Source organism: Arachis hypogaea, chromosome 11, assembly GCF_003086295.3.
Source record: "Arachis hypogaea cultivar Tifrunner chromosome 11, arahy.Tifrunner.gnm2.J5K5, whole genome shotgun sequence".
In the NCBI taxonomy this organism is placed as follows: domain Eukaryota; kingdom Viridiplantae; phylum Streptophyta; class Magnoliopsida; order Fabales; family Fabaceae; genus Arachis; species Arachis hypogaea.
The window spans coordinates 142,309,423-142,320,595 of record NC_092046.1 but is presented as its reverse complement, the minus strand read 5'-3'; the positions used below and the strand labels follow the sequence as shown (position 1 = coordinate 142,320,595).

Sequence of the window (11,173 nt, the reverse complement as noted above, 5' to 3'; positions counted from 1 at the left end):
TAATCATTTTATGGGCCTAGGCTCGACTAGTCCAACATTTTGAAGCCCAGCTAGGCCAACGCGCAAGAGTTGGGCCCCAGAGTAACGTACGTGCGGTCTAGTAGACGTCCTTTTCCAGGCAATGCAGCATAGCACCGCCCCTACTAACTCTACTTTCATCCAACACAACATACCACTTGTCCTCTTCTCTATCTTCCTCTTAATAATGCTTCCATATTTAATAATGGATGGATTGGAATAAATTTTCTTTAATTTAATTTGTTTCGTTTTATTTAATTTAATCTAATGATATCTCAATTGTTCAGATTTTGTTATTGTTCTTGAGGTAGATTTCCACTAGCTAAAATAAGGCAGATAATTCTAGAAAGTTATTGATGAATTTTTAGTTTAGCAAGATATATATACAATGAATTATGTATGTTATGCCAAACGTTTGGATTTTATATATTTACGAGTAAAATGATAAATAAATTTTTAAAAACAAATATTTTTAACAAATTAATTTTTTTTTTAAAATTAATAAATTTTTTTTATAAAAATAAATAATTTTTTTTTTATAAAAAAAAATATAAATATATTATTTCTAAAATAGTTTTTATATGAATAAGATAAAAAAATTAATTAATTTAAATTAATTTATTTATATTTATTATCATAAAAAATTTTGTTAATTTTTTTAGAAATTAATTTGTCCAAATCATACATTTTTAGGAGTTTATTCTGTTATTTATCATTTTATTCTATATTTATATATGACAGGTTGCTTTCGTAAGTAATCATAGCTTAGAAATCGTGAAGATCAGATTGGTGTCCGGAGCTTGATGCTATGCAATAATTGAACATGTAATACAGTGGAATTAATTTATTGACATATTCATACCGGGCATATATATTAATATAATACAATACCCTTAATGTGAAAATTTTTATCTCTCCGTGTTCCCACTAAATTAATTTGCATTCAATTATCCGTCACAATAAGTTGTACATGCACATACATATTGGAAGTTAGATATTATACAAAAATATTTAATAACAAAAAATATTAGTAAAAAATTATTAAAATTATTATTTTTTATTTAATATATTCTACTATAAATAAAAATTAAATAAAATAAATTTAGACGGATTAATTAAGTTGATTATTTTTTGTTTTTTCAATATCATTACAAGAATTTAATAGATTAGCGACAAATTTTTGTGAGAAATTTTTTTGTCATTAATTCATTATTAACTAGCGAGAAATTAGCGACGCACTAACGACAAACTTAATGAACGGTCAAAAAATATCCGAACTTGAGAATAACGACTAATTAGTGAGAGATTTACGAGTAAATTTGTTTCTCGCAAATTGAGTTCTGTAGCTAAAATAAGAGCAGAAAATTTTTTTCGCTAATTTGTCACAAAATAATTAGCGAGTGACAATGTTGTAGCAAATCAGTCACTTGAGAGTTCAATCGAATAAAAGTAAAGTTGCGAGGGATATTATTGTCACAATTCTGTCACAAGTGTTTGATATACAATTAGCGAGAAACAATTCACACACTAGTTCGTCACTAAATAAACTTTGTGGGAAAAGGCTAATTAGTGAGGAACAATATTACTAACTAATCCGTCACAAAGACTTGAAATGAATTTTGCGATTGACAATTTCCTAGCTAATTTATCACCAAAGTTTTTATTTTTAGCGAGCAACTAGTTTCTCGCTAATTTGTCGCATAATATTGTAAAATTCAAAATTAGGGTAGCGACAGAAAACAGTCGTCGCTAACTCGTCGTAACGGATAAACATTCAGCTATAGAAGTGTTCCTTGCTAATTAGTCGCTAAAGTGAAAATATAGATATTGAGCGACTAGGACCTAAGTAGCGAGAAATTTGCGACCGTTTAACAACTGACACACTTCTTTCGCTGATTTCAAGTTGCTGATTAGCAGGCGAAATACATTTATCGCTAAGTTGTCGCAAGTTTAATTTAGCGAGAGACTTGCCAACTGCAATATTGTCGCAAAGCAAAAGCTATATCCTACCTATTTTGTAGCAAATTACTCGCAAATCTCGTTGGAAATCTGTCGCAGAGTTATAACAAATCCAATGCTAACTGAGAAAATGTTAGAAGTAATTGGTCGCAATTGAGTCACTAATCAAAAGTTTATTTAGTGAGGAATTAATGACTGCTTAATAAATGATAGAATTTCTTCACTTATTTTATGTTGCTACTAATTTGTGAGGAAAAATGTTAGTCCTTATTCTATCTTTATTCTATCCTTATTTTATGTTGCTTAATAACGAATGTTTTTTTTTTTTAAATAAGCTAGTATATATATATTATTTTGTGGACTCGACTTAAAATCTAACCAACCCCTAAAAAAAAGTACACACACTAAATAAAAATACCCATTCAACAATACTTTTTTTAAGCTACATTTAAAAAGCGTAGCATATTTACACTTTTTTTTGTATTACCCTTTTATAAGAGAATAAAAATACAATTATGACATCATATTATTGAATATAATAATAATATTTTAACAGTAATCCTCTTTCTAATATGCATATGCATACACATACCTTAATTTTCTTCTATAATTTAGAGATTATTTTATAAAAATAATGTTATATATATAAATTTTTAGGAGCCAATAAAATTTATTATTTTTAAATAATATTTTTAATTATCAATTTAATTTTTTAGTTTAATAACTTAATTATATATTTATATTTTTAAATATTATGAACTTATTATTAGACAAAAATAATAATTTTTGTTAACTCTCTATTGGTCATGTGTGTGTATGGAGACGGGTCAAAAGAGTTGAAGTGGGAGGCTAACTAATTAAGAAAAGAGGAAAGGTCTCGTTGACAAGAAAGGAGATGGTTTCCTTCGTCATTATTCATGAGTTGACATGTGTGATGCCAACGTTTCATTTGTACGAATCAAACACACAATAATAATGATTCTGTGAGTGGTGCTTGCTCTTAAAATTCACAATACAAAGCTAACAAGGTAAACATGCATGTGGTGGTGGTCCTTTGAATTATTTGAACCCCCCCAGTCCCTAAATTAAATAAACCCCTATGTAAGTATTCTTCTCTTTTTTAATTAGCAAATAAGAATAGTCATGACTAAATGGTTCTTCAACACCAAAAACGTGACGCCTATCTATACAACTATGAGTCGTCTAATAAGGCAAACATATTAGTCCACCGACAAAGTTGCATCTTCAATTCTTCATAAAAGCTAAGGTTGTCCACTTTACTAAGCTTGGTTTTCTTTGTTACAGGCATAATTAGTCATTGTTTATTTCTATCTGTTTAAATTTTTTATAGAAGCAGTATTATTACATGTAACTCATTATTGTTATCTTTCATACCCTCTATAGCATATCTATAAATTAATCAAGAAGAACATTCAATTCAGCAGCAACTATGCGCCCCGGGGAGATTGGTTTCGCATTTTGCTGTATATATAAAAAAATTAATTATAATATATTTGTGTATAAATATATATTATTTAATTTATTTTATTTAGATGATGATATTTTTATTTTGTTCTAAAGATTAATCTGTTGCGAACCCGCGACACTTACTTAAACGGGTTAGTGAGCTAACCACTAGATCAACCCAATTTGGTTCTAATTTCATATAATTTAATTTGATATACATAAATCAAGATCATGAATCGGCAACATTTTTTTTTCCCATAAAGCTAGCTAAGTACGTAGCATCTCAAAGTGAACAAGTAGCTTGCAGTGTGTTAGCGCTTTTCGTACAACACGTATTGATGATCCAGTGCACGTGGTGCAAACCATAACCATCGCCTGACATGTTTGTTATTCATCCTTGCTTACCTTCTTGTGCTACCATTATCTTTTGGATTTGAAGATAACGAAAGAAAATGAAAATGGATTTATGCTGTAATTGTCGCTCACTTTTATCTTTGAAATTTATTCTTTGACGTTTGTTATATTAATGTCCACATTTGCTTTTCCCTCATCATGATTAGAATAACATATCCTTTTAGCTAACGAATATTACATCATCCTTCTATATGTGTCAATCCAGGAGGAACAATCATAGGGTTCAATTCTATCTCCTCATGATAATATGATTGATGAAATGAAAGTCCAAAAACGAAAAGGAAGAAAGCAAGCCAAAATAATTGGACCATGTCTTGCAAAGGGTAAATCGGTAAATGTAAAAGGTCACATGCACTATCTCAACAGCTTTGTTCGTTTCTTTTTTGGACCTCACAAAGGATATTGGGCTGGGTCCTTTGATTGCCAAAAAAAAAAAAAAAAAAAGACCAATGAAGGACCTCAACAGAGGCCTATTAAAAATTTGAAAACTTGCTCTCGTTGAGAGTCGAACTCAAGACCTCCCGCTTACTAAACGGGTGCTCTAACCAACTGAGCTACGAGAGCTTATTGGAAAATATGCCATTCAAATTATAAGTATTCAAAATATTTTCCTGGGAAAATTGGCGGGTGTCTCCTCAAGCTGAACGGTAAGAGCCTGAGAGGCAGTTAGTTAAGAATTCTCAAGTGTGATTCGGAAATGTGAGAGACACGTGGCGTTCTGCATTCTCTTCTCTTCGCTGAGGTAGTTAGGGTTTTACTTACCAGTGTGTCTGAACACTGAACTGAACTGAATAGAATTCAAGAATGGAACCCGATCCTTCCTTTACTTTCAGCAGCACTGATGTTCAATCTCTTGCCGGTTCTCTCTTCTTTCTTAGCTCTTTTTCCTTCTTTTGTTTTCGTCGTTTCTTCATTGTATCAGTCAATGATCGCATTGTGTTGCAGATCTGCTCGCAGATCTGGTCCTCGGTGAGAAATCGGTGGATGATGATTTGAGGCCGAAGCAGGAGTTTATGTGCCCTTTTTGCGGCGAAATTCACGACGCCGATGCACTTAGCTACCACATTCATGATCAGCATCCCCGGCATCTCACCAATGGGGTATTCACTTCTTTCTCTTCTCTTCTCTTCTCTTTCTTTCTTTCTTTCTTTCTTTCAGTTCTAATTCCGATGTCCTTTGCCGTTATTATTGTTATTTTTGTAATCATAATAATTTCTTGTACGTGTGCAGCTCCTTTTCAATTTGTTGTTTCTTGTTTTAATAATGATCATGGTGTTATTCTGAAACTTTGATGTTCCTTCCAGTTCTTTAGCGTTTTTTACTTTCTTCTTTTATGAATTGCTATGGCGGTCTTTTAATTACGAATGGAGTGGAAGTATGGAACTGTAGCATTTGTAGGTAGGAGTTTTGACTGTGATAATCAAAACGGAAATGAATTGTTTATAACTGTTAATTTTTTAGATTACATCAATCAACTTATTTTTGAAAAAGTTTCCATATGAAATAATTATGTCATCGGTCCATGCAAATTGGATTCGTTTTTAATCATGTTTATCCACTTAAGTTGGGATCATTATTATTGTCTAGGTAATTTAGGGTAGTCACATTCATGTTCCTCGTTGAAATTTCACAGCTTATGTTTTCAGGACTGTCCAATTTGTGAAGACTCGTTTGGGATGGAACTTGTCGGTCATATTGCTAAAGAACATGGAGATCTTCTGAAAATATCCTTTAGAAGCTGGGATTCTTTCCATTTTTTGGTTATTTTTAGTTTTCACCTGCTGCTGAATTGGATCCACTCTTATTTAATTGCACCAGCCACATTAATCCGGGGATATATTTTGATATGGTATATTTCATTCCAACTACTATTCTTTTTCTTGCTAGATGTGATGGATAATTGGTGTGGTTTTTACAAGTTTCTCCTTGACCAGAAATTACGTGCAGCGCAAAAGAAGGTACAGAACTGGAGGCCCGAATCCTACATCGAGACAAGAACTGGATGAAGAAATACGGAAACACCTATTAAGAGATTTTTCATGCATAGCTCCCTCTGAGCTTGATCCTTTGCTCTCATCATTTATTTCCACCCGAGTTTTAGCTGACGAACAATGCAGTGCACAAGTACAACCTTCTCCATTGGAAGCTATCGAAATGCAAAGTTTAGAAGACGATTTCTTGGAAAGGTAGGAATGTCGGTATTTTATGTTTGATCAAAGGATTTTCGTGCTTGGAATCTCAGGTTGATATGACAATGTTTAGTCTTACTGTCAAGATCGTCCTTCACAGCTGTTTCTTTCCTTATGCTGTTCAGGGAACCTGAACCGTTGCAACCATTGGACAACCATCTAGCAGAGAAAGATCCAAGGTTTGAGTTCGTTCAGAGGTTACTGATGTCTGCTATTCTTGATAATAACTTACCAATGAAATTGTAGCTAGTTCTGACGTTATTGAGGGAGGGGGTTTATGCTCATTGATAGAGTGAATATGTAGCAGAAGGATTGAATGTGTCCATAATGTAACTAGACTTATCGGCAATTGTTCATATAAATGCAATTAATAGTATTTTGATTTTTGATTGTCACCTGTGCTGCTTCCTCTTGGCCAATGGCCATTGTGAATGAAATATCCGCAAACAAGCATGGATTCTTAGATGAGTGACAATTTCGAGTCCCAACCCAAATAGTTGCCAATTTGCCATTTTACAATACATTACTTTGTACATCGCCCGTTTCAAATTCAGCTTTTAATTTGCGGTTAACCTTCTATCCAACATTAAACGACAAACATTAGGAAGAAGCAGCTTGTTAGTGTAACATCTGATCTTAACACAAGGATTTGTATACTGGGAATCAACATGTATCGCATATGCTAGACAACAATAAGTGAAATAAGTTCTTTTACATAGACTTTGGCTCTTTACCCTATGATCTAGACAAGCCACAAAAAAGAAGAAAATCTTGGTTAAAAAGACTTGACATCCTGTGAAGAACAGAACTACAAAAGTAGACCATCCTCAAATGAAGAACGTATAAATTTCAATGCCTACTCTTTTCCTGAAATACTTAAAGAGGCACAAACCCTTCTGTACTATTTTAGGAAAACAAGTGATCCTAAAGTTTATGTATAGCCTTCCGGAAAAATAACTGTTCAATTAATGGACAACACAGTATATTAGGCAGGAGCTGGGCAGCTTCTGTTTTTGAAATAAAAAACAAGGTAAGAAAAAATTATATCTTTGCTCATCTCAGATATGTACAACGGGTAATAAAGTAATTATAATCAGGATGTTCAATACGCAATCGCCTGAGCCAGTTTTCGGCAGATTGCATCAGAGAATTGGCTTTCTGACATTCGGAAACCCCCTCAGGATCCCAGACAGAAACTTTGAACTTGTGAAAAGCAAGCCCAAAGATTGGCAGGGATAACTTTGATGATATGTCCCTACCTCTTGAATAATGGATATGAAGCCCATCAGTATTTGGACCTGATTCAAAGGTTAAGCAAGTAAGATTGATGTCCCTTCACATACATTTTGCACATATAAAAGCTTAACAAAGATAGCAAGGCATACTCTGCAAAGCCGTCGACAGGGAATGGTAGGTCAGGAAGCAGGCACTCAGGCTCTGTAGCGTTGGACCAGTAGGTATTCTATATATTGGATACCTTCATAACAGAAACAGAAAATATTCCTTTCAAAATTAACAATTATAACATGAATTATCCACCCACAACAATTTGAAAACCAATAAGAATAGAAAAAACATACCAAGCCAGTGAAACCCAACTAGCAGGTGAGAGATCACAGCTCCAGTATGTCTTTAACTCTGGAAAGTGACGTGCAAGATCAGAAATCTGAGTCAAACAATATGAGGATTTGTTAGACTTTAAAAGAAAAAGTCCCAATGTGGTATTTTACCAAAGGAAAATGTCTTGCCTTGTCTGCTAATGGAGCACGATTATAAGGTGTCTCACGCTCAAAGTATTCAAATATTTTCTGACCAGGTGGGTTGCAGCTCTGAGTCTCATCACTAGATGAACTCACAAAAGGCATACTTCCTGACACCCTTTCCAGACCATGATTGTTGGCATCTGATATGTTAAGATGATTCCTAATGTTAGGGATGCTATTTGTTCCTCGTTCATGACAATAACCACTGCTGCTATCACTGCTTGTCTCTCTTGCTGATTCAGAATCACTTTCTTGACTAGGCTTCCTGAAATAAAATAAAATTGAGAAGAACACTATGTTATTGACACACTAAACAAAGTGGTTAGCTAATCAACTTCAGTTGAAATGGTAAACAGGCCTCCTGTAAAAGGACCAGGTTCTAGGCTACATTCATTTCAAAATAAGACTGAGAAATGGAAAAAGGTAAAATAACTAGGTGGTCTCCTATATCTGAACTCCTAGTAAATGGGTGACTATATCTTTTTTATCATAACAGATATAAGATAAATATGTATCATACTCAATGTCATCTAGAACTTGCAGGAAAAAATATGAATAGTCCTCCTAGTAGGCAACAAGAAGTCTATAAGCAACAAATGCACAATTGACAGTATTTATTATTTAATAGAACTTAAGGTGGGTAGCAGACAGAGGGAACACGCGCAATGTTCCACTTGATTCAGCTAATATGTGTAACATGAGGTAAGTAAATCAAGTTTAGCTGTGATGGTGTATTGGTGTGACCCTAAAACAACTAGCTCAAGATAATTTAGTAGCATCATATGACAAAGGAGGGCAGATCATGGTAGCCACTTTATTATTGTGGTCAGCTAATGTTTCTCATATAGATGTTTCATCCATATCAGTTTTCAGACTTTCAGCAAGGCTAAGGAATTTGAGTTCTTTAGCTAGTTAGTCCATCATCATGCTTGCACCAAACTGTTATCATTCATCATGCAGTTACTGAGAGAAAGTTATCAATATTCAATACCATGCCAGTAGCTAAGACAAGATCAATGATAGCTAACTACACCTAAGCATGATTGGATAAAAAATGAGTGCACTATAGAGAGAGAGACTTGGGAATAGCACCTAGCATTGAGAAGATGTTAAAATCTTGCCTTATATGGTTTCAACATAAATGGAGAAGACCTGTAGAGGCCCTCCTAGTAAGAAAGAGTGTTAAAATAATAGTTCAACATATAGCTTAATAGTTAGAACTATAGGGAGACCTAGAAAAACCATACATAAAACTATTAACATTTAGATCGAATACCAAGATGTTGTTTGATTATTGTAACTAATCCCACCTAGTGGGACAAGACTTAGTTGCTCTTATTGTATTGTCATCCCCACACATGCAGTGATCAGCTGGAGCATATTAAGAATAGATAAACTAGAGCAAAACTAATATGGAAGGGGTATCATGTATCACGGGGGCATAATCTCTGAACTCTGTCATTCTTCAATCCGTAGAGAAAAAAGAAAATTTGGTCTTGGCCTCTTCACCACCAGCAACAGTCATGCATTAATCAACATAACTTTATAAAGCTAAGTACTATCACACTCAATTATTGTAAGTTCTACTCAGAGGAGGCTAAGCATCAAGCTACTAAAGACAATCTTAGTGTGATTGCTATTTAGATACATAATCCTAATTTTTATGTCTTCCCTTGTAAGAGAGGATTACAAGTACAACCCTCCAATGAATAATAACAAATTGAAAAAGAGCAAAATAAGGAAAATTGCATCAGAATATATTAAATAATGAGAAATTGGCCAGTGGTTTGAGTTTCTACAGTTAGAACTAGCTTGTTTGCAGTGGCACACTGACCTTAACCGTGAAGAAGGTTTTGATGGGTCAATGTAGAGCTGAATGGCAGACAAGGAAACATTGTAATACTGCGTCACGGATTCACTCCCATTCAACATCAGAGGTACACCCGCCCCATATGCACTCCATTCCTTAAAAGATTCCCACAAGTCCCCAAGCACAAAGTATGGATGTAACTCGGCCTCCGTTGGCTTCCACTTCTTAGAGCTTGTCTGTTGATTCCCAAAAGAAAAAGAAAGTTTCCACCCAAATAAGCCAAATTGCCCTTTGAAACAAACCCAAACAACCGAAGCTATCTTGAATAGCAAGGGCATTCTAATTATATATATACGCCACCTTCTTTGCAATAGCTCAATTTAAGGAAAATCTCAAAGCAAGGCATAAATTATAAAAAACATTGGTAGCATTCATCTATAAACGAAGCATTGATTAACTCAAGATCCCTTTTTTTCTTAAAAAAAAAAAATCACTAGTAGGGTCCATTGCTCCTACTTCCCTACAAATAGAGAAAATTCACCTCATCGGTCATGCGAAAAGCAAAGAGTGATATGAATATCAAAATTAAAAAAGAAAAATCGTTGCAGGATGAAGAAAAGGATTGAATTGATGAGAACCTTGGGGAGATATTGGGCGGGAACAAGGGGAGTGGTGTACTCCAAGAAGCGATCCAAATTGGAGATGTCAGATGTAGCGCGCGAAGAAATCGAGCAATCGGAGGAGGAGCCGGGCCTGTTCTCCGACGAGGTTCTGGAAAGCGAGGACCTCTGCGGCGGGTCGTGGTGGTGGTGGTACTGGTGGTTGGGGTGGTGCTGCTTCTCCCTGTGTTTGCGGAGGGGCGGGGGGCTGTAGAATCGATTATCTCCGAGGTGGCGATTCCGGGTGCGGTTTCCGCCGGATATAGCGGCGCCACCAGTGGCCGACATTGAGTTTGAGAAATAGGAGGCGTAAAACGACGACGTGTTGGGGATGTTAGGTTAAGAGTGTGAGTGAAAGTAACTAAGTGGAGAGTGGAGAAGAGTTGAGGGTTTAACCTATTTTATGCTATTCCCTATGTCTCACGCATAGTCAAAACGTTTGTTTCTTATTTTATCGCGCGTGTTTAAATTATTATACTGAGACGGGTTGTTTTAGTTTATGCAATGCTCCATGCCACGTCACTTAATCCGTAAATCACTACACTTTCCTGTATTCCTATTCCCTAGATTTACACCCCATGTGGAAATTAATACCAATTCAGTATTCAAAAAATCTAACCGCTAATAAAATAGTATCCGAAAAATATTATCCACGAAAAGAATATTAATTCAATATATTTAGTCATAATGTCTCATCTAGAGGTGTACGGGATCGAATTGGATCGGATTCAATATCTATAGTTTTTAAATTTGTATTTGATCTATATATTTGCAAATTGAATCTAATATTAGATATATCTATAAAATATAAATTTTTTTAAAATTTATTTTTATTACAAAATAATATGATAATTATTAGTTAAAATAAAACATAACAAAATATTTACTTATTTA

General features: G+C 34.3%; 2 protein-coding genes and 1 non-coding gene across 5 annotated transcripts; 1 reads left to right on the top strand and 2 right to left on the bottom strand.

Annotated features, from left to right (window-relative positions):
• Nucleotides 1–4,348: 4,348 nt before the first annotated feature.
• On the bottom strand, nt 4,349–4,422 carry TRNAT-AGU (transfer RNA threonine (anticodon AGU)). Its single transcript has one exon. It is a non-coding gene; the product is annotated as a tRNA-Thr (tRNA).
• Nucleotides 4,423–4,517: 95 nt separating this feature from the next.
• On the top strand, nt 4,518–6,436 carry LOC112723129 (protein DEHYDRATION-INDUCED 19). 2 transcript variants are annotated; one of them, XR_003163032.3, is made up of 5 exons: nt 4,518–4,717; nt 4,804–4,958; nt 5,505–5,707; nt 5,793–6,044; nt 6,173–6,436. XR_003163032.3 is itself a non-coding variant. In XM_025774373.3 (5 exons), the coding sequence occupies exons 1-5, from the start codon at nt 4,663–4,665 to the stop codon at nt 6,291–6,293; spliced, it is 654 nt and encodes a 217-aa protein (XP_025630158.1). In that variant the 5' UTR covers nt 4,518–4,662; the 3' UTR covers nt 6,294–6,436. The 2 variants fall into 2 exon arrangements, 1 of the variants encoding a protein (XP_025630158.1); XM_025774373.3 differs by having other exon boundaries at nt 5,505–5,582; nt 5,800–6,044.
• A 259-nt stretch (nt 6,437–6,695) lies between these two features.
• On the bottom strand, nt 6,696–10,784 carry LOC112723128 (uncharacterized). 2 transcript variants are annotated; one of them, XM_025774371.3, is made up of 6 exons: nt 10,259–10,784; nt 9,645–9,856; nt 7,796–8,075; nt 7,628–7,713; nt 7,433–7,524; nt 6,696–7,345 (listed from the first exon to the last, which is right to left on the bottom strand). In XM_025774371.3, the coding sequence occupies exons 1-6, from the start codon at nt 10,565–10,567 to the stop codon at nt 7,101–7,103; spliced, it is 1,224 nt and encodes a 407-aa protein (XP_025630156.1). In that variant the 5' UTR covers nt 10,568–10,784; the 3' UTR covers nt 6,696–7,100. The 2 variants fall into 2 exon arrangements, with proteins under 2 accessions (XP_025630156.1, XP_025630157.1); XM_025774372.3 differs by having other exon boundaries at nt 9,645–10,140; nt 10,259–10,726.
• Between the last annotated feature and the right edge of the window lie 389 nt (nt 10,785–11,173).

Excerpts from the sequence above, each read along its gene's own strand:
- LOC112723129 (XM_025774373.3), top strand. The coding sequence starts at position 4,663 with ATGGAACCCGATCCTTCCTTTACTTTCAGCAGCACTGATGTTCAATCT. Across the intron at positions 4,718-4,803 it reads TGATGTTCAATCTCTTGCCG|ATCTGCTCGCAGATCTGGTC; the intron begins GTTCTCTCTTCT and ends ATTGTGTTGCAG. Across the intron at positions 5,583-5,799 it reads AACATGGAGATCTTCTGAAA|GTGCAGCGCAAAAGAAGGTA; the intron begins ATATCCTTTAGA and ends ACCAGAAATTAC.
- LOC112723128 (XM_025774371.3), bottom strand. The coding sequence starts at position 10,567 with ATGTCGGCCACTGGTGGCGCCGCTATATCCGGCGGAAACCGCACCCGG. Across the intron at positions 9,857-10,258 it reads CCGCCCAATATCTCCCCAAG|ACAAGCTCTAAGAAGTGGAA; the intron begins GTTCTCATCAAT and ends GGGAATCAACAG. Across the intron at positions 7,346-7,432 it reads CCTGTCGACGGCTTTGCAGA|GTCCAAATACTGATGGGCTT; the intron begins GTATGCCTTGCT and ends CCTTTGAATCAG.